General features: G+C 48.2%; 5 protein-coding genes and 1 non-coding gene across 6 annotated transcripts; 1 reads left to right on the top strand and 5 right to left on the bottom strand.

The window, feature by feature from the left end:
• Positions 1-1847: 1847 nt before the first annotated feature.
• Positions 1848-8064, top strand: BGW36DRAFT_400483 (uncharacterized protein; the record flags this gene model as incomplete). Its single annotated transcript, XM_046218636.1, has 8 exons — positions 1848-2111; positions 2207-2227; positions 2416-2861; positions 3194-3428; positions 3486-4425; positions 4481-5438; positions 6544-6907; positions 6964-8064. 8 exons carry the CDS (start codon positions 1848-1850, stop codon positions 8062-8064), a joined length of 4329 nt encoding a protein of 1442 aa, XP_046067223.1.
• A 267-nt stretch (positions 8065-8331) lies between these two features.
• On the bottom strand, positions 8332-9511 carry BGW36DRAFT_305056 (alcohol dehydrogenase; the record flags this gene model as incomplete). The annotated part of the gene is made up of 2 exons (XM_046212033.1): positions 8332-8394; positions 8453-9511. 2 exons carry the CDS (start codon positions 9509-9511, stop codon positions 8332-8334), a joined length of 1122 nt encoding a protein of 373 aa, XP_046067222.1.
• Positions 9512-10056: 545 nt separating this feature from the next.
• BGW36DRAFT_t68 lies at positions 10057-10129 on the bottom strand. Its single transcript has one exon. It is a non-coding gene; the product is annotated as a tRNA-Asp (tRNA).
• A 154-nt stretch (positions 10130-10283) lies between these two features.
• BGW36DRAFT_387733 (uncharacterized protein) lies at positions 10284-12731 on the bottom strand. Its single transcript, XM_046217156.1, has 10 exons — positions 12467-12731; positions 12216-12319; positions 11903-12164; positions 11818-11848; positions 11566-11653; positions 11477-11514; positions 11315-11415; positions 10883-11262; positions 10661-10826; positions 10284-10596 (listed from the first exon to the last, which is right to left on the bottom strand). Exons 1-10 carry the CDS (start codon positions 12498-12500, stop codon positions 10388-10390), a joined length of 1413 nt encoding a protein of 470 aa, XP_046067221.1. The 5' UTR covers positions 12501-12731; the 3' UTR covers positions 10284-10387.
• Positions 12732-12894: 163 nt separating this feature from the next.
• BGW36DRAFT_387732 (EF hand domain protein) lies at positions 12895-17899 on the bottom strand. Its single transcript, XM_046217155.1, is given in 7 exon segments — positions 12895-13332; positions 13389-15986; positions 16005-16693; positions 16777-16956; positions 17015-17138; positions 17196-17347; positions 17473-17899. 7 exon segments carry the CDS (start codon positions 17483-17485, stop codon positions 13303-13305), a joined length of 3786 nt encoding a protein of 1261 aa, XP_046067220.1. The 5' UTR covers positions 17486-17899; the 3' UTR covers positions 12895-13302.
• A 618-nt stretch (positions 17900-18517) lies between these two features.
• BGW36DRAFT_400480 (tubulin alpha-1 subunit) lies at positions 18518-20246 on the bottom strand (the record flags this gene model as incomplete). The annotated part of the gene is made up of 7 exons (XM_046218635.1): positions 18518-18746; positions 18802-19225; positions 19274-19804; positions 19861-19936; positions 20014-20040; positions 20104-20144; positions 20222-20246. The coding sequence occupies 7 exons, from the start codon at positions 20244-20246 to the stop codon at positions 18518-18520; spliced, it is 1353 nt and encodes a 450-aa protein (XP_046067219.1).
• Between the last annotated feature and the right edge of the window lie 233 nt (positions 20247-20479).

Raw genomic sequence — 20479 nt, 5'->3', positions numbered from 1 at the left:
CACGCTGAAGGACTGCGACTGTCCAGAGCACATAGTATATACTGCACAGTGTGTTGCATACTCGCAGACACGCGGCATGTGTCATTGCCTGCTCCAGGTCTGATTGATTGTTGATAGTTGCTGTTTGACGTGGCTGGGAGCAGGGTGGAGCGGCGGGTAACACAGCCAAGCGGAAGCTCTAGCCTGCCTTTTAACTTCGGCTCAGGCTTTCCCTTCTCTTCCCTACGGCAGCCCAATCACTCCAACTCTTTGGAGTATCTTTTATTCTCTGCACTGCTGTCGGTAACAGAGTAACGGCAGGACAGTCTTGCGCCGAAGAACACTGCCGAACAAAGAAAACGACCGCGACAGTTGCATGGTTGTAGGTGCGTTCCTAGCTTGTCGAATCGCGGATTGCGGATTGCGGGTTGAGATAGGGCAGCCTTGGTACTGACCTGCAGACTGACTGGAAGCCAGCGATCTGGCTAGCTGCACCTGCCTGCAGCGGTAGCTAGGAACGCCCTCCGTCCACCATCCATGTCTGTCTAGGCTGGCTCAGATATAGTTTCCGAATCCGATGCTCTGGCGTCTCCCGCTGTCTGCCTTTGTTCGGTCATGGTAGCTCCGCTGTGTATCGCGCCTGCAATTGCTGAGGGAACACTCGGCGTATTCGCCTGTTCCTAGTGGGTTGAGATAGTTACATGGCGACGGTCCTCGGGAGGGCCCGATAGTTAATTGCGTACACCAGCTCTTGTCACGCCTGTCCTCTGAAAAGACGCCCCGAGGATCTGTACCAATAGTTGAACTTTATCTGGTTCTTTACATATGCCACATCGGAATTCTGGAGGCTGGACACAGCGCACGGAATCCCTTACTATCTATCTCTTAAAACAAAAGACGTGCGGTTGGCGGCGATCGTAACAATACCGCTGACGATGATGAGCAAGCCAACTAGCTACATCTGTAGTCGAGGCCTGTTGCAACAACGATCGATTGGCTCCCCGCCTCGCCGGGGCTGGGGGGGCAAAGGTAACCGCCGTGCGCGCCCTAACGATTTGACTGACTACGAAATAATTATAATTTATTAGTTAGTTAACGTTAGTATTGTAATTGTTGACTAACCAGTACCAACCAACTCAACTAATCCTTAGTAGTGTATATTAGTACTAGGCTAGTCCCTGTCTTCTTCTGGCTGTCCCGCCGCCAGCCCAACTTGTCCCTCTATCCTCCTCTCCTCGCAGTCCAGGCTCGCCTTCTTGTATATTATATGCGCTTTCTGTATGATTTGTGCTGGACGTCGACCTTCTTTACCGCGCGTTTCCTTGCCTGTCCTGTCCCGTCCCGTCGCTCGCCCTGATAGCCGCCGACTGGAGCCCTGCCTGCTCCAAGCACCCTTCCGACAGCGCCAGTGTCGACATGCCATAAGTCGCCTCGTCGTCCGTATAGCCGTTGTCCTGAGTCTCTGTGAGTGCTGCAGGAAAGACGAAGAGGTACAGAGCAAGTGATTTGGCCCCTCCAGCACCCCTCTCCGCTCCTTGCGTGCGTTACTGCCTCCCCGAGACACACCGCCAACCGCTGGTAGTGTCTCCGCCCCTCCCAATCGTCTGAAACCCTCACACCCTAAACAATACCCACCCACCAACCACCCCCCTCTGCTCCCCTTTCGCTCGCTCATGCCCTGATATTTCTCCAGCCACACAATCGTTCAGTCACTCCTTTTTTGACTCTGGCCGCTCAATTGGGCGATGCTTCGTTGTACAATTTCGCCTCTAAGCGTTGCTTCGGCTGCTTCCCGTTACTATAATCCGCTAACCTGCCCGATGCCCTCGTGTAGCTTTTGACCTCCGCTCGAGTATTCCCTCCTCACCATGGCCTTCAAAAACGGCCTTAGCGAGCGTCTTGATGAGCTGCGGTTCCCATCGCCGCGGTCTCCGCCCGCCGACGCTCACTTCAATGCATACACACCTCTATCTCCCCAGTCCAACTTGATTTCTGCCTTCCAACGTCCCTCTACCGAAGTGCGTGCCAACCTCCAACGCCGTTTCACTACCGATGCGAGTAAACTGTCGTCATGGACCTTTGCCAACCAGCAGTCCTCCCAAACGTCCGAGTCCCTGGACTTGCTGTCTTCGGTAAGTCCCCGTTTTGTCGTAATCATTCGATCGTGTAGGCATGGGACGCTGTTGGGGAGATCTGAGGTTGAGGACATGGTCTAGTGTCCGTCCAGGGGCTTGCTCCTATTGTTCCGGTTCATTGTCAGCTTCATCAGTGAAAAGCCTTTCTCTGGGAGCTGGAACTGCTTTGTTCACCTTCATTTGCAAATGTGATGACTAATGATCTTGTGTATATAGGCAACTCATATTCACAAGTCACAGTTGGTAAGTAGAGTTTGAGATCTTTTCTCCTGCCCTATAAATAACTGACATCGCTCTCCAGTTTGAGAAAAAGCGCCAACACATTGAGTATATGCGGGAACAGAAGAAGCGGTTTGAGGCTGATATGAAGTTACTTGATCTCCAACATGAGAGAGAGAAGCAGGAAATGGACCAATTAGCTCGTGACCTTGCTAATGCAGGCCTCTCTGGCCCTGTCAGTGAACCCACGACACCTCCAGAGTACCGTGACACTACCTTCTCAAGTGCCTTCCCACGACACACACGTTTCTCCACCTCCAGTGTCACCTCCTCTCCTGGCATCTTCAACATTTTTTCTCCTTCTTCAGTGACTTCACCCCCAACCACCTCTCATACCAACAGAAACGGCACTACTCCAACTGCCAACAACCAGCGTTTCTCAGTCCAGTCTGTTCCAGGTTCTCGAAGGAACTCAGAGGAGGAGGAATATTTCCCAGACTCCACCTCTGCTTACCGACCAGGTCCCTCGTAAGTGGCTTTCTATCTCTCTGGCATTTTCATTATGGCCCTCAATTCCTTTGTCCAATTACATATCTTATGCAATTGCTCAACCTATTCACATGACAACTCAATTCATGGTCATTGTGAACTGTTGGGGCATTCAGTCACGATGAGCTCGTTGGGAAAACAAGTGTCTCGGCACCAGGCACCTCTTTTCTTTCCTTCTCTCTCTCCCACTTTCTCTCTCTTACTTCTTCTCTCCTCTTTCTCTCTCATCTCTCTCATTTCACTCACATCAATTTATTCTCATGTTTGCTGCTCTTTTTCTTGGCAAACTACTGACTTCCACTCTTTGATAGAATTCACCGTTACTCTATGCCTACAACAAGTCTGGCTGCCCAGTTGAGATCAACAACTGCAACTTACAACAACTCGACACTTGAACCCTTCAACGCAGCCAAGCTTCTTTTCGGTGACGAGAGTAGAGGGGCTCCAAAAGACGAGGACCGCCTCCCTACTCCAGACATAAAAAGCTATCTTCGAATGACAGATCTTGACGATAAATTTCCCACGTTGTCACAAAACTCAGGATTGGTAAGTCAGGAATTTCACTTGCATGCCTCAGTTTGATATTAATATACGTTTGTTAAGCTTTCTGCCAATTCCGACGCACTTGATTTGGCTAATTCCCGCACCCCTGAACCCTGGAACACTCATAGTCGCTACCGTTCTATGCCCCAGGGTGATTTGAATATGTTTCGCTCTGAAAATCAGATTGATGGTGCGCCATCTACTGATATGGGCAACCACACTCGTCATGCTGCTCGCCATTCCGTGGAGCTGAACTTCTTTGGTAAACAGGAGCCCACAACTCCTACTGGCCCGACGTCTACTCGACCAGTATCTCTGCAGTCATCTTACTCGACTAATGATTTGCCCACCATGAAAGCAAATGGCTTTGGAAACTCTATTACTCCTCCAAAGTCTCATGCAGAAGCGTTTCACCAGCACAATGCGAGCCTAGGCCGCATTCCTCCTGGTGCGGCTAATTCTCGTTCTGCCAAAGAATCCCCTGAACGTGAAGACTCCAACCTCGTTGCTAACGGTAATGGCCCAGCCTCGGGTCTTCAACCTACCGCCGCTCCTTTTGGACCTCAGCTTTCTGCTGCATCTGGACCGACTCTTACAGGCCCTGCGACTGGCAATGGTATCCCTAATTTCCAAGGTCAATTCTTCCCTTACGCTGCTCAGCCCTACATGAACAACGGGATCCCAGTCAACGGGAGCAATGTCCAAAATTTCAATGGTCAAGCTCCGTACCCTGGGTTCGGTCAAAATGGGGGTTTCCAATTTTCGAGGATACCAGCTCGTCAGAATAATGCTCCTGCTCATCGCAATGGTGAAACCGACGCTCAGCAAGTTTCGCGCTTTGCGAATCTTCCGCTAGAACAGTACCGCGGAGAGCTGTATGGCCTGTGCAAGGACCAACACGGATGTCGTTATCTTCAGCGTAAGCTTGAGGAACGCAATCCCGACCACGTCCAGATGATATTCGCCGAAACTTGTATGCACGTAGTTGAACTAATGACTGGTTTGTGTTCCCGCACTCTTTTAATATGTTAATACCTTTTACTGACCTTGCGTAGATCCATTTGGCAACTACCTGTGTCAAAAGCTACTCGAATACTCGAACGATGATCAGAGAACTCGTTTGATCCACAATGCCGCGCCACAGCTTGTTCCAATCGCTCTGAACCAGCATGGCACGCGTGCTTTGCAGAAAATGATCGAATTCGTTTCGACTCAGCAGCAGATACAGATGGTTATTGAGGCTCTGCGTGGCCACGTTGTGGATTTGGTTCAAGACCTCAACGGAAACCATGTCATTCAAAAATGTCTCAATCGTCTGTCTGCCGAGGATGCGCAATTCATCTATGATGCTGTCGGTTCTTCATGTGTCGTGGTCGGCACCCATCGCCACGGATGCTGTGTTCTGCAGCGCTGTATCGACCATGCATCAGGAGACCAGCGCGCTCGCTTGATTGCTCAGATCACATCCAACGCATTCTCGCTCGTTCAGGATCCATTCGGCAATTACGTTGTCCAGTACATCCTTGATTTGTCTGAGCCCCATTTCACTGAGCCGCTCTGCCAGACGTTCCTGGGCAACATTCCTCCCCTCTCGAAGCAGAAGTTTAGCTCTAACGTAATCGAAAAGTGCTTGCGCACCGCAGAGCTTCCAATGCGACGCCGCATGACCGAAGAGTTACTTGTTCCCCGCGAGCTCGAGGCAATGCTGCGAGACTCCTTCGCAAACTATGTCGTTCAGACTGCAATGGATTTTGTCGATGCTGACACTCGCAACCGCCTTATGGACGCTATTCGTCCTATCTTGCCTGCTATCCGCCAAACTCCTCACGGACGTCGCATTGCTGGGAAAATGGCAGGTGTTGAATCTTCGGGACGTACCAGCGGCAACCCTAGCGGTCAAGCCACGCCTAATGACATGTCTTCTGGCCAGCTGCCTGCATCGATGCAGGTTCCACCAAAGCCTTTCCTAAACGGCCCGAATTCCTTTGGTGCTAATGGAACTGCTGCTCAGTCGTTCAGCACCCCGCAATTGACCACCCCGTCTAATGCTTTTGGCATTCCCTCTTCTACTGGTCCTGGCGAAGTTGGAACCTTTTCACACACTCCAACCCACACCCTTCCTCAGAATCAGGCGTTTGGTGGCAACACCTTTTTCTAATCAAAACAACCGTCCTCCCATCTCTGTGCTATACAGACTTGTATTCTAGCGACGACGCTATGACGCTTACGATTAACGGCCCTATCAACGAACATGCGTCAGTTGAAATTGTTGGAGAATCAACTTGACGCAGCGCGGCGATATTCTCTCCATTTGGTTGATGCATTTTTCAGGATCGTTCACCATTTTCTTCTGAAGACGCATTACATCATGAACTGTACAATTCTTCTTCTTTTACTCTGTATGCGCATGCAACACGATGATAACGGAATCATGATTGAGATTCTTGACTAAACTTCACTCTCTCTCAGACTATTTCCCCCCTTTTTCTTTTAGTTCATTTCGTCAATGTCTTTGCTCAATATTGTTCATGGCTGCAAGGGACTCTAGACACAGTCAGAGCCTGACGTACACACCCCCGACATTCGTGTCCCAGGAAGTGTTTGGCCTTTTTTAGCTTTAGATGAATGTATTCATACTTTATGCCCTGTCTGGATTATGCCACGTAGTTGTAATAATTGAAACCATGGATTGATAGCACCAGGGTTCATGGATAGAAGCTGCGCGCAGCGTGGAGCACGGCCCAGCGGTTGGACTGGGACTTGTTGACTTCCGCGGCCGGTGCGGCAGCTTCACCCAGCCTAGCTTGAAAAAGCAGTCAACTGTGCTCGTCCCTCACCCACAACACCCAAACATTGCACCTATCTGTTAATAATAGCTACCTCAAGAAGCTTCTTAAAGCATTTCTAAATCACAATACATTCCATTCCCGAAATGCAATCGCAATGACCCCTCTTCCTCTCCAGATAGGCCGCTCTTTGAGCCAACGATGGCCGTGCCGTGAATCGCAAACTCAGCAGCTTGCGGCGCTTCTAAGTGTGAGTGCTCACCAAAAGTTTTCATTTATCCTGTAAGATGAGTTGAGATGATCTAACCTCGTGAATAGCCCCATGTTCCAAGCCCACCGGCCCTCGTTCTGCATGGGATCTCAGCAACATGCAAATCCACGATTACTCGAGCCGTTCTGGAAGCGCTCAACGTTCCTCATACAGTCGTCCGCTGCGCCGAATGCATTACCGGAAGACATCTGCTTACCAAAATACTTTTGGAGACACTACGCGTGCTTGATTTGGGAGACGAATGGGAGCGATTCGGCAAAGGCAAGTGCGAGTATGTAAGCACGCTGGTGGTGCTTTTGACAGACGCCTTTTCATCGTCCAAGGGGAAGGGGGTCGACAAATTTATACTGGTGTTGGATGGCATTGATAAACAACGAGATGCATCTCAGATGTTACTCGCTGCGTTGGCAAGACTGGGCGAGGTGGTAAGCCCCCTTAGATTGGATAGGCAGTGTGCATGGGTACTTACCTGATGGTATAGATCCCAGTTTTGACGGTCATTCTCGTTTTGAATACTACACCTCGTCCGCTGTTTCTGAGCTTGGCTGGCGTGCCGCATATCAGTTTCCCGCCTTACACCCGCAAAGAGGCTATTACAATCATTACAGCCTCTAATCCGCCAGCTGTGGAGGGCATATCTGACACTACTTTGAAAATTTACCCGCAATTTGTATCAACAGTATATGACTCTTTAGTTGGACCCACGGTGGGGACTATTCCCTCATTCAGGAGCATTTGTGAACGACTATGGCCTCGCTTTGTCCAGCCTGTTTTGACGGAGACGCCACTAGGAGGAAGCGGAGAGTGGGATTTTCCAAAGCTCTTGGTCCGGAATCGAGCCATGTTTAAAATTCAAGGAGAAACAATGTTGGTTCATCATATTGTTTCGGACGAAGCCACCACCAAGAACAATAGCAGATCAATCACTTTCCTGGCGCCAAAACCCCCTTCGTTGCCATACTTTCCAACCCTTGTCCTTACGTCGGCCTATGTGGCATCTCATACACCGTCGCGACTAGACACGATTTTCTTCTCGAAATTTTCTTCATCATCTCTATCTGCTAGGAACAAACGATCCCATCACAGAAGAAGGCTGAAACTCCTCTCCCAAGCCCAAGCAGAAGACGACCTCGATGACCCATCAACTCCCAGAAAGGGAAAGCGTGTCAAAACAAAAATCACCAAAACAATGCTCGACTCTGCGTTTGTAACCACATCCGCAACTACGTCCGCAGGGAGCGGCGGTGGTCATCTAGCCGGTCCATCCACGATCCTCACAGCACGTCCATTCACACTTGAGCGGTTAATTGCCATATATCATGCCATCGACCCGAACCCACCAGCGAACCCTATCCGTGCACCTGCCATGGCAGACACAATATACACTGAACTCGCAACGTTGCGCCGACTTCGACTCGTCGTGCCCTCTGGAAGCGCGAATATTAGTGGTAGCTCAGCAACGACAACTACTGCTGATGCGGGCGAGAAGTGGTGTGTCAATATATCTGGTGACTGGATTGGAGATCTTGCCAAGGGGATTGGTATTGAGGTTGGAGAGTGGCTTGCTGGTGGATTGGATTGAATTGGGTTACAGTTTGCATACAACATAATGACCGTCTGAGTGGATCGGCCCGTCTAGGACTGCAAACATTTGGTTTGGGTGCCAGTCAGAGCCTCCATTACCAAGGTTCACCCCGCCTCAGATTCGATTAAGTTGGCAGTCAGATGCGTAAAATCACTGAACAATAAATTGACTAACATCAGCCTCGGGGGCATTCTGAACAGGTGTGACTACTAATAAGGATTCAAATGATAATACACGTGAAAAAGACCCGGGCTCAAAATCACTTTAATTCCTCACACGAACAATGATCTTTCCCTTTGCTCTTTTGCTTTGCATCACTTCATATGCCTATGCAATACGGTCAGACGCCATTTAGAAATAAACATACCAGAGAGTGAATGCTTACCTTTGGCACATCTTCAAAGCCCCATATGGAATCAACAACCTGTCTCACCTCTTCATTTTGAACCAATTTCCTTAATCGCTCGAGAGACTCCACATCAGGAGTAGCACTATAGAATCGATACCATCTCGGCACGCCGCCAAAGATTCTTGGACAAAACCGATTCCACAGTTGCGTCCAAACCCCTTTCAATATCCCCTTCATGGAGTACTCAATATCCATTCCGCCAATATTCAAAAACGTCTTCCCTGGGGCGAGGTAAGCCGTGGAATGAGTGAAAAGGTCCTGGATCCCGACACAGTCGATAATGGCATCGAAGGGTGTTCGTGCGTGTTCAGATGCTGCGAGATATGCATGCAGCGGTGCACATTGTCGGTAATCAATTACTTCATCTGCACCGAGGCTCTTGACCAGCTCAACATTAGCACCCGAACATGTAGCCACAACACGCCCATTGGGACCGACGACCGACCGAGTGACTTGGACCATCATTGCTCCTGCTCCACCGCTACCCCCATTAATGAGCACTTTGTCGCCACTTTTCACTCCAGCTCGGTCAATCACTTGAATCGCTGTACATCCAACACCTCCCAAACCAGCCCATTCCTCTATCGACAGCTTTGGCTGTTCTTCACCTGGCACGTGGTACGGAACAACCGTCTTTGCCGGCGCAACAGCATACTCCGCCAAACCACCTGCCCCAGTGAATATCGCCTTGGAGGCATCTACAAACCCAATCACCAACTCCCCAATTTTTAAATCCGGTCTACTCGCCAGAACATTTCCCCCGGCAGCAATCAAGCGCCCAGCGAACTCGAGTTCGGTAACAGCGACACGATCCCGCCGCGGGAGGAAAAATGAAAAGGGCCGGGGGTTGAGCGATTGGATTAATATCGTGATCACGGCATTAAATCCAGTGTAATGCACCTCGACCAAGACCTCGTCGGCTCCGAGATCTGCTGGCTGTGGCGTTTTAAAGTCTGTTTCTAGCTTGACGACTTTGGATGGGTGGCCTTTTTCTCGGTAGACCCAGGCACGCATGGTTGGTGGTAAATCTGACATGATATTTTTGGGGCTTTGATATGATGTAGTATAAAGCGGTGGCTTCACTCTGTAAATACTAGTCAGGATAAATAAACTAAAATCCTATCAATTCTTAATACCAATTCCCTCGTTTGTGAAATACAACTGTCCTTTCTCATCATCTTGATATACATGTATACTCCCCACTCATGATATTTATACTACCCCCTTCTCTTTACTCTCTCAATAGCTACACTAACACAGTTTTAGCCAGCAGCATGACGATGGTGGGCTTCGTTCATTAATTCGTCCGAAAGGCGGCGTTCATTTGGCGTCCGTCTAGTTCTACTGCAACGCGTTGTTCATGTCGGACCTTAATTACGATGCGACGGAGATCGGTGGGGGAGCCCGGTGATTGGTCCCCCCGGAATGCGGACGAACTTGCGTCACCTGCAGTTGCCGAGCGTATGTATGTATAGACTTCACAAAAAGGTAATTTCACGTATATCTAGCCGTTTTAATTACAACCAATCACTGTTTTCAGCGGTGTAAGAAATATAGATATGAAAAAAATTAAAAATCGACTCCCAGACTGGGAGTCGAACCCAGGTCGAGTGCGTGACAAGCACCCATCATAAACCGTTAGACCATCTAGGATGTTGCAATAGTGGCAAAATAATTGACATATAAGTTTTTCTGAAATTACTGGGTCGTGAGCTGGTAATGTGCGTGGAAATAGTTAGCTTTTGAAGAGTACGCATCGATCACGCTACACTCTTGATTTTGGGAGAAATTTATCTGCGTGTATGATGATCTATATAGCTTCTTTCATACGATGCTAGAGGTATTTATTCCCTTTAGACTACATAATATATACAACGTATTCATATGTGTACATAATACTGATTCTGACTATCACCACGTCCATTCCTGAATGATATTCCCTCGAGCAACCAAAAGCCTCGGTCGTTGCCAGTCCCGCGTAGCATATTGCGGGTTTTCAAAGAGAAGACGAGAAATATTCCCCGGCACACTGGGATACCGAGACGCCGGATGAGACGCCGGAGACGGTAGCACCGAGCCATCAGCCAGAGAATGGAATTTGATACTCTGATCACGAGTGGCTGGGAAGTTCATGTCGTTGGTAAGTCCGGTTCGATTTTACATTATCTATCAGGAGAAACTCACTGCTAGCTACCATACCCAATTCCCAGCTCAAATCAATCTTAGGAGCAATCTCACAGTCGTAGTTCTCAAAGACGAGATATGGCTCGCTCGAGATTCCGTTGACGCGTCCATTATTAGATGTTTCTTTCGTTGGAAATTTAGTGAATCGTAGGTCGTACATACACATCTACACAGGGCTATGGTTAGAATGCTTTTTGAGAAAATGTAGAATGGTAAACATACCGATCGATAGCCTGCGAGCACTACTCGGTGGTCATCAACCTTCTTGACCTGTTCGATTGAACAGGGATGTCGTATCCTTTTGCTGTGCCCACCACTGCGCAAATCACTAAGACACAGCACTGAGTTCCTAAATCCCGAGGCTATAACGGTTGGGGAGAGCCAGTCCACTGCTAACAAGTCCATGGCTGGTCGTTTGGATTTCTGTCTACCTCCAAATAATGAAATGTCCCACTTCTTAACACTTGGAGGGTTACCTGTGTTCATATCAAATGTGCGCAAGCCGTCGGATGTCCCAACAGCTAAGGTACCACTCCCAGAACTGGGATTCGCTGCTGAACACCATACGTAAAAATCATCTTCGACATTGTCTATTATGGTTCCTGAGAAAGGAGTGTCAGGTGATCCTTTTCATATGCGTGATACTTTACGTACGCTGGTTTCGCCACGAACTGCCTCCTATAGTTGCCATCTCGTTCACATTTCCGCTGCCTACATATATCCCCCCACCACCACCAGTAGAGTTCATAATACCTCTAAATAGTGGTCAGGTCTTAATAAAGCTGAAATGAAAATATTGGTGAATGAGAGACTCACAGAAAATGACCAGAAGCACATAAGGAGAGAGATGCTAACTATTCCTTGTCAGTGAAAGTTTCAACTGCATGGAATTTCCGTAAACAAACCCTCCAGTCTCCTAAATAAATTTGAGCAGCATCTTTAGATGGATTGTAGACATATGTCTCTTGCTTCTTAGACGACGGAGGGCATACTCTAAACCAACAAGATCAGTTTTCAGTTGACGCCAAAAGGGACGCGAAATAAGTGAAAAGAAGAAAAATTCCTTCATTGTGTTGGAAACCGCCAGTTCGAACATTCGAGAAGCTATTGCGGACTTGACCGTAGGTAAATTCATAAAAAGTAGATATTCAACTTACAATATCGTGCAAGAATTTCCTCTATCAATCCCTTCTCACCAATCAGTCAAAGCACACCAAAAATTTGCAGAAAAGCATAGCGCACCAAGAATAAGAGCACCAGTCTCTTCATGACGAGTAAAATCCGCCACGGTGCCCCCTTGGACGATATCATTAAAGTTGCAAAGCTGCCGTGGTTGCAGCTGACTAGCAAAGATTTCCCCACGATAAGACCTCAAAACAAAGCCGGGTGTCGGCTTGTCACAAACTTCCGTGGTAATCCCATTGATGGTGTGTCTCAAGGAGCGAGATCTTTTCACTCTTTCTTTTTGAATACGACGCTCGATATTCGCGCGACGTCTCTGTTGCTAATCAAGATGTGAGCGTAATCGACGTGGCAGTTGAGGCGTGAGTAGTACCTCGACATCGTATTTTTGCTGCGTAACAGCCTCCTTAGAATACTTGGATCCTGTTGGGGCAACATGGTTGGCTTGAATACGAAAGTATTTCCTTTTCTCGGTGTCTGTGCTGTCGTCAGCCTGAAATCTTCGAACGATGAACATTGATATGTTGGTTCATGTGTTATTTGACGCCGAGTAGCCATCTCAAATGTCTTTTTACATCAAAGTCGATCACATGTACCAAGCACGGTTAAACTAGTCATGCCTACCCCAGTAAAAACCAGGTATCTCCCGGCCACTCATTATGAGACAAATTTCAAGTCTATATATGCGATCCTTGGCTGGAACTAGTTGATACCGTCCCTTTTTTCAACCGATCTAGGAGCTAACGAAACTATCCGCACGATGCTGGACCACGCATTTTGCGAACGGTTATTTCCAACTTAGCCCTACCATGCAGAAAACGCCATGTTAGAGAAAATAAAAATTAAGAAAGAAAGATCATAGTAGGTTTGTTCCACAATTTTATGAATCACGCAAAGGTGTTGAAAAATATATGGTATCAAAGAGAACAAATATGACGTCGGCCAGTTGATGACATAAGCACCGTCGTCCTCACTCTATTCTAGGAATATAGAAAAGAATAAATATAGATTTCCGGAGAAAAATCATGGATCAATAGAACATAGAGTATTGTTCTTAAACATAATTCATAAATACGAAGGTCAGTTGTCATTCCAGAAAATCGCATCACTAGCTAAGTACCTGCGAGCCAACCCAGACTTAGAGCAACTATGTTCAATCGTACTAGGTATTATTGTGATGATTACATACAGAAAATGAACTGTTGTACTAGTGAGAAACAAGACAAACACAGATGAGAAAAGAGAAAGCACAGCGCTGCAGGAATGTAAGGCGGCGCACTGGATCTAGTCCGGTAACACGAGTAGTATGCATATGCTTTATTTGATATACAATGCAGACCATGCACTGCCGCGATATTGAAAATCAAAGTGTCAATGGAATCATAAGTAACAGAGAAAGAAATGTAGAGAACGAAACAGATCACAACGGTATATATACAACAGACATCATTTGCCACGCTTCAGGTTCTGGAACTCAAATAATCGGCAGCCTAGTTCGAATACGTTAATAAGACTGTAACCAAATATACCATTGAGGAGGAAGTACCTTATCAATATTGTAATCAAACTTCTCCAAAGCAGCCAGTGACTCGTCGCGTGGAAAACCCATGCCGGTCAATCGTTTCAAAATCAAGTCATCTTCACCAGTATCGGCGGAAAGCGCCCAGCCGGGCTTTTTCTTGTCAGATCCGGAGGCTGCCTGGGGGTCAGACGGATGAACCCCATTGCTGCCACCTTCAGATGCCTTTCCATTGCCAAGAGGGGCGAATATAGTATCCCAGTCATGGTTACTCGTTGGAGCTTTCTCATCTGCAGGAGCCTGGTTTGTTGACGCATCCACGCTGTTGTCAAAGTTGAAGAAATCCGCTGCCGCCTTGCTGGGTGCGGCAGGTTGAGTTGAGGAAGATGAAGTAGCCTTGGCCGACTGCGAAGGAGAATCAAATGAGAAATCAAAATCACTAGGTTGCTTCTTAGTGTGAGATTCTACTTCATCCTCATCTTCTGAATCGTCTTCCTCTTTCGCAGGCGCTAGATCAAGCCCGGCAAAAGCTGCATCAAAATCAGGGGCACCTGACTTCTTCTGAACTTCTCCAGCGACAATCGGAGCACCACTAGAGGACTCAACCGCATGGGGTGCATCTGGCGCTAGGGTTGGATCAGACCTGCTAGGCAATAATCCATCGAATATGGCAGGGAAACTCCCAGGAATGCTAGGCACGGCTGTATCATAACTAGGAGGTGAACGCTGAGCATCTGGGGAAGGCGGTTTTTCAGCGGTCACGCTACTACCAGGAACTGGGAATGCTTGCAGCTGTGTTGAATCGATGGACTCATTATTAACGAGTTCATCCTTCTGTTGTGGAGAGACTGGAGCAAAGTCGTCATCGAATTTCATTGGCGCCTCACTGTCTGTGCTGTCATCGTCATCGTCGACTTCAAATTCCTTGATTGGAGGGAATTCCCCTGAATCGTTGGGCGTCTCGCCACTACGCGGCTTCATTCCAGCAAATGCTTCCTCAAAATCATTGGCTTTTTGAGACTTAGATCTTTCACGACCAACATTGCCAAAAAGCTCATCGAAACTTTCCTCCCTTGTCTTGCCTGTAGATTCTTCGGCGGTGGGCTGAAATTCATGGTGTCCCGAGGCTGCAGAAGGGGTCACATCTTCCTCGGCTGAAGGTGTTTTGGGAGCTTCATCGAAAGGGGAAGGTTCATGAGATATTTCATTTCCAAGATGAGAAGGCGCACCAATATCTCGTGCTACGCTTGCAGATTCGGAAGGCGCAGGAGTTCCAGCCTCGGAAGTATCTAGTCCACCAAAACGACTGGCCGGTGGAGAGACGGCTGTGGAAGATGTAGTTGACTGCACATTGTTTTCATTGCCAAGTGGGAGGAAACTGGGTGTTATCTGCCGGGACTGAGGAAGTGGAGGTGGCTCAGATGTAGCTTGAGGAGGAGGGGACACGGATGGAGTCGGTAAACCAGAAGTATTGGGGCTTTTAGAAACATCTCGTGTTTGTTGTGCGAAAGGCGAGGCGGCACCAAATGAAGTCTGAGGTGGAGGTGTAGATGTTGATGGACTGGCAAACGATGGGCCAAAGAGATTATCAAAAGCAGATTGTGAGTTAGAAGCAGGAGAAGCTGCCCTGTCAGACGTTTCTGTCGTTGTACGTCTGAAAAAGGGATTGGTTTGCTGACTGGCAGTGGACAAAGCTGGGCTTGTAATATCAGCCGTGCTGAGAGCTGGCCGAGCATGCTCTTCGTCATCTTGGTTTTCTTTTGCCACAGACTCGATCTCGCTTTGAATCTTGTCCCGCCCCCCCTCAACAGTTGCCAATTGCTTTTTGTTAATTGCCACCAAACCCTTCTGCTGGCGTGCTTCAGAACGAGCCTTCTCCAAAGCGGGTTTGAGCTGGCTGACAGCAGCATTGGCTTGACGTATCTTCTCCTTTAAAGTAGCATTTTCATTTTGATCGGTGGCAAGCGCAGCAGAAACCTGATTGAACTGATTCTGCAAGTCTTGGCGACTGCCTTCAATGAGTGCATAATCCTGCTCGAGCCTCTTTGTCTCTGCGCGAGACGCATTCAAACGCTCTTCCAGAGCCTTATAATCTTTCGCCTCCTTCTCATACATTGCTCTAGCTTGTGCTAACCGCGCCTCAAAGTCACGTTTCCGTTGAGATGATTGCGTGAATTCCTGCTCGGCAGATGCGCGCTGTGTTTGAACGTTCTGCATTTCCTTTGACAAAGAACCAATTTGATTAGACAAGTTTGCTAGTTCTGTGGTTTCCTGAGTCAGCTTCTTAGATTCTTCGGGGTCATTGTCGCCCAAAAGATCATCAGAAGCAGGTGGAGGTGACGTTGCCGTACTTCCAGCACCAGTCAATTGTGGATTGAGACTTTGACCGAATTGGGACGAAGGAACAAAAGGCTTGAAGGTGGATACGGGTGGTCCTTGTTGTGAAGTCCGAGAAGATGGAGACCCAGGAGACTGAAATGCGGGGTTGGAACCTCCAGTAGACTGAGGAAATTGAGTAGATGCCGGTGCAGTGAAAGTGTCAAGCCCAAAGAGATCTTCAGCCGCTGAACGCGGTAATGCTGGCGGAGCTGGAACTGAAACTGGAGCTGGAACTGGAGCTGGAGCTGGAACTGGAGCTGGAGCAATTGCGGGCCTTGCCTGTACTGCCTCTTGTCGGCGCATGCTTGGAGGGATCAATGCCGGTGGAAGGACAGTAGGTAATGGCTCTTTCCTACTTCGTTGCTGACGTACTAAGTACATAGCCACTGCGAATTCATCTTTGGTAAGTTGTCCATCGGCATCAATATCTGCGAGATCCCAGATCTGGGCCAAGACATCCTCTGGTAACTGAGCGTTGGTGAAAAAAGTGACGGCCTGATCACCGCTGATAATACCAGCCTTCGCCGTGTCCACAGTCGCAAAAATATTGTCGAATTGTGCCTTCTCTTGTGGAGTAATCAACCAATCAGCACCTGTGGAGTGCGCTGAAAGAGGAGAGGCAAAATGCTGCCGGCTTAATGGACTTTGCGTTCGCTGGGATCCGGAAAATTGTGTTGGGATAGCTGGAACTGGTGGAACATCTGAGCCGGTCCGAGGCCCAGTTGGCGTACGAGCCAGACCACGTTTCGAAGCCGCCTCATATAACCCAGGAGGGAGCGATGATGGAATTCCTCGCATAGAGCCGGTTTTGTAAGATGTCAAAAGGTGCATCGCGATGACAAATTCCGTGGCGTCCAGCTGACCCCGCTGCTTTGTGTCGGAAAGGTTCCATATTCTCCCCAAAACATCATTGGGTAGTCGAGCACGCTCAAAGATCTGCTTCGCAATCTCACCTATAAGGTAGCATGTCAGCACATACAATCATACCATTGGAGATGTCGCATATAAATTTATATCACAATAAAATTTTACGTACCTGAGATTACTCCGTTCGGGGTGTCTGATTTTTCAAAGAGCGAACCAAACTTGTTCACATCTTCCGGACTCAATGGCGGTACTCTGACAGGACCTCCCTGCCCAGCTGGCGGAGGACTTGCTGTAGATGGGCGAGATGGTGAGCTAACGGAGATGCCCTCAAACCGAGGTAGAGGACCAGCTGCAGTATAGTTGATACATTAGTTGGGATCAACAGAAAGTAGTCTGAGGTTACATACGTTGCAGGGCTAGCTCTTCTGTAGGAGAATGGCCGGCTTGCGCATGTCCAATCAATCGCAACACTATTGAGAAACCGGAGGGTGTTAGAAGCCCACGGTTCTCCTTGTCTGCTAGTTGCCATATCTAATGGACGAGTTAGTCAGACCATGATCTAGAACCGAAGGACGCGCTGTGTCATACCAGCCCCAAAGTGTCAGGAGAAAGCTTGGTCTTTTCGAAAAATGGTACGGCATGCTCGCCAGTAATAACTCCGATATTGGTGGTATCTGCCGCCTGGAAAAGCTGGAAGAAAACCCGCTTTTCCTCCTGAGTGAGGTTGAGATTCGGGTGAGCTGTTCTCAAAGTGATTAGCTTTGGCTACTATCGCAAACTCGAAGGTGTCGGGTTGCCCATTCAAGTGGAATCATTGCTATAAAGCTCAAATCCCTGTGAGCAATTGACATCAGGCAAAACTAACCTGGTTCCGACATCTTCCTGCTGCCGATAGCTAACTAGCTTCACACAACTGCACCGCGTCCGTTTCAAAACGACTATCTTAATAGACGGGTGTTGAAGTAAACCGAAAGAGGACTCGAAACACCTTCAAAGCAGATGTCAAATTATCGGTATCATGTGTGTGATTGCAAAAGACCGCGGGGATTCTATGATCCTAAGAGTAGTAATGTCCGCACGTTCTCAGACGGAATCAGTCCTCAGTAGGCGAATTTCGATCAAAGGTCACTTGGACACGGGGCCGGAAGCATAAACAATCCGAGAATCGATGGGTAAATCTAAAATTAAAGTCCAAGATATCTCCGCACTGTATAAGAGGAATTGAGGGCGAGCAACGAAGCTCCGATTAATGCGACAAGCGGGAAGGAGACGTTGTTTGCTGGCTGGCGGCTTACATGGGGATGTGGTAACTAGCGGCTGGTAATTGCCCAGGCGCCAGCCAATACGGGCAGCGCACGTGATTGGTGCTCATCAATGATCAATGATTGATGCTAATTCATTATTGTTCTTGGATGCCCATTACAGTGTGTTTTTCGGCCTTTTATTATTATTTAAGAAAAGCCACCTTTTATACCACAGAGTCATTCCTGGGTTTGCTTCTTATTATGTAGTTTCGAGCAGAAGCATCAAGTAATACCACGGCATCTTTGGAAATTTGCTCATGTCGCCTTTGAATGAATGTATGTAGCAACGAATATTGATTAGCTTTTTCTATCCCTGTTCCTAAGGCATTCTTTAAGAAAAATAAGAATTACAGAAAAGAAATATTTTGCTTGATTAAAGGAGATATGAACGGGGAGTTTGGGTTGAGAGGTAGGCATTGAAAACACTAAGAATCTTCAGGTCATTTCTTGAACAACAATCCACCACACATTTTGCACGTCTTCAAGGCAATTGCAGAGATCGGGAGAGGCCGTATGAAATCAGAAAGATAAGATAATGGATTGGGTATATAACGAAGGATTACACAACCCGCTTGGAAGAAACCCATTTGTACGTGAGATTGGTAACTAGTATTCGGGCTCAACCTCTTCCTCGTCCTCAAGCGAGTCGCTGGCCACTTCTTCGTAATCACGCTCAAGGGCAGCAAGATCTTCACGAGCCTCGGAGAACTCGCCTTCCTCCATACCTTCACCAACGTACCAATGCACGAAGGCACGCTTTGAGTACATGAGATCGAATTTGTGGTCAAGAGCGGACCAGGCCTCAGCAATGGCAGTAGTGTTGGACAACATGCATCTAAAGAGTGTCAGCTAAACGATACAAATCTATCATCATGAGAGTCAAAACATACACTGCACGGTTAACTTTAGCAAGATCGCCGTTGGGAACCATCTGAGGTGGCTGGTAGCAGATACCAATCTTGAAACCAGTAGGACACCAGTCAACAAATTGAATGGTACGCTTAGTCTTGAGGGTGGCAACAGCGGCGTGGGTCTCCTTAGGCACGACGTCTCCGCGGTACAGCAGGCAGGTAGCCATGTATTTTCCGTTGCGAGGATCGCACTTAACCATCTGGTTGTTGGGCTCGAAGCAAGACATGGTGATTTCGTTCACAGAGTTGGCTTCATGCAGCGACTTGGCAGCAGAAATGACTGGAGAGTATGCAACCAGTGGGAAGTGAATACGAGGATAGGGGACCAAGTTGGTCTGGAACTCGTTCAAGTCAACGTTGAGAGAACCATCAAAGCGGAGAGAAGCGGTGATGGAGGAAACGACTAGAAGATGTTAGACTACAAATGCGAGAATATCCGGCATAGACGTACCTTGAGCGATCAGACGGTTGAGGTTTTCATATCCAGGGCGCTCAATTCCGAGGTTACGGCGGCAGATATCGTAGATGGCTTCGTTATCAACCATGAAGCTGCAGTCCGAGTGCTCGAGAGTTGTGTGGGTAGTCAAGATAGAGTTGTAAGGTTCAACAACGGCAGTAGCGTTCTGGGGTGCCGGGTAGACACAGAACTCGAGCTTGGACTTCTTGCCATAGTCGACAGACAAGCGTTCCATCAAAAGAGCACCAAAACCAGATCCAGTACCACCACCGAATGAGTGGAAAACGAGGAAACCTTGCAGACCAGCGCAGTTATCGGCGACACGGCGAACCTGATCCAAGACACGGTCGATCATCTCCTTGCCCACGGTGTAGTGACCACGAGCGTAGTTGTTTGAGGCATCTTCTTTGCCAGTAACCATCTGCTCAGGGTGGAACAGGGTTCGGTAGGTACCAGTACGGACTTCGTCAACAACATTGGGCTCCAAGTCGGCGTAGATGGTACGGGGGACATATTTGCCCTGGCCTGTTATTATATTAGAATTAGATCTCGCGTCAGTCTCAAGTCGACTCTGTACATACCAGTCTCTGAGAAAAAGGTGCTGAAACCCTGATCGGGGTCCTGGGCTTTGCGTTCTTCGGTCAGGTAACCATCGGGCTATGAATTTGTCAGTTGTGGCCTGTTGCCAATAAAGCAGGATAACCGAATTTCGAGACTCCAAGATTTCATCTTACCTGGATACCATGCTCAAGGCAGTAGAGCTGATAGTAGATTAGTTTAGCTGATTTTTATCGGAGTTGATATTAAGCGAGGTAAAATCATACCTCCCAGCAAGAGTTGGCGATCTGGCAACCGGCTTGGCCGACTATAACAGACAAAACAGGTCAGACGCGTCGTCAAAACAACATCAAGTTGGCGAGGGATAGCAGTGAGTTGACATACCGTTCAAACTGATAACTTCTCTCATCTTGTCGGGTATCCCAAGAGCACTTCGAATGGCATTGAGGTTAGTGACGGATGTCGCGTTGTCTGGAGTCGAGGACGTTGGGGGGAGAAAAAGGGGCACTGATAACCTTCCCGCATTTTGCAGCGGAAAGAGGGGTAGGAGGCCGTCGGTATGGGACGATCAACACATACCTATATAACAGAACAAGAGGGAATTGTCTGTCGAAGAGAGTTGCGGAGGGAAGGCAGCGAGAA

The sequence above is a fragment of the Talaromyces proteolyticus genome (assembly GCF_021365285.1).
Source record: "Talaromyces proteolyticus strain PMI_201 chromosome Unknown BGW36scaffold_12, whole genome shotgun sequence".
Classification (NCBI taxonomy): Eukaryota; Fungi; Ascomycota; class Eurotiomycetes; order Eurotiales; family Trichocomaceae; genus Talaromyces; species Talaromyces proteolyticus.
This window is presented reverse-complemented; position numbering and strand designations above follow the sequence as displayed.

Bases quoted from the DNA above. Each gene is read 5' to 3' on its own strand.
- BGW36DRAFT_387733 (XM_046217156.1), bottom strand. From the start codon at position 12,500: ATGAGTGGCCGGGAGATACCTGGTTTTTACTGGG. The intron at 11,654-11,817 runs GTAAGTTGAATA...TTGTTGGTTTAG, and splicing joins GGAAATTCTTGCACGATATT to AGTATGCCCTCCGTCGTCTA. The intron at 11,263-11,314 runs GTACGTAAAGTA...CTCCTTTCTCAG, and splicing joins CAGTTCGTGGCGAAACCAGC to GAACCATAATAGACAATGTC.
- BGW36DRAFT_387732 (XM_046217155.1), bottom strand. The intron at 17,139-17,195 runs GTATGACACAGC...CTCGTCCATTAG, and splicing joins CTCCTGACACTTTGGGGCTG to ATATGGCAACTAGCAGACAA. The intron at 13,333-13,388 runs GTACTTCCTCCT...TATTCGAACTAG, and splicing joins TTGATTACAATATTGATAAG to GCTGCCGATTATTTGAGTTC.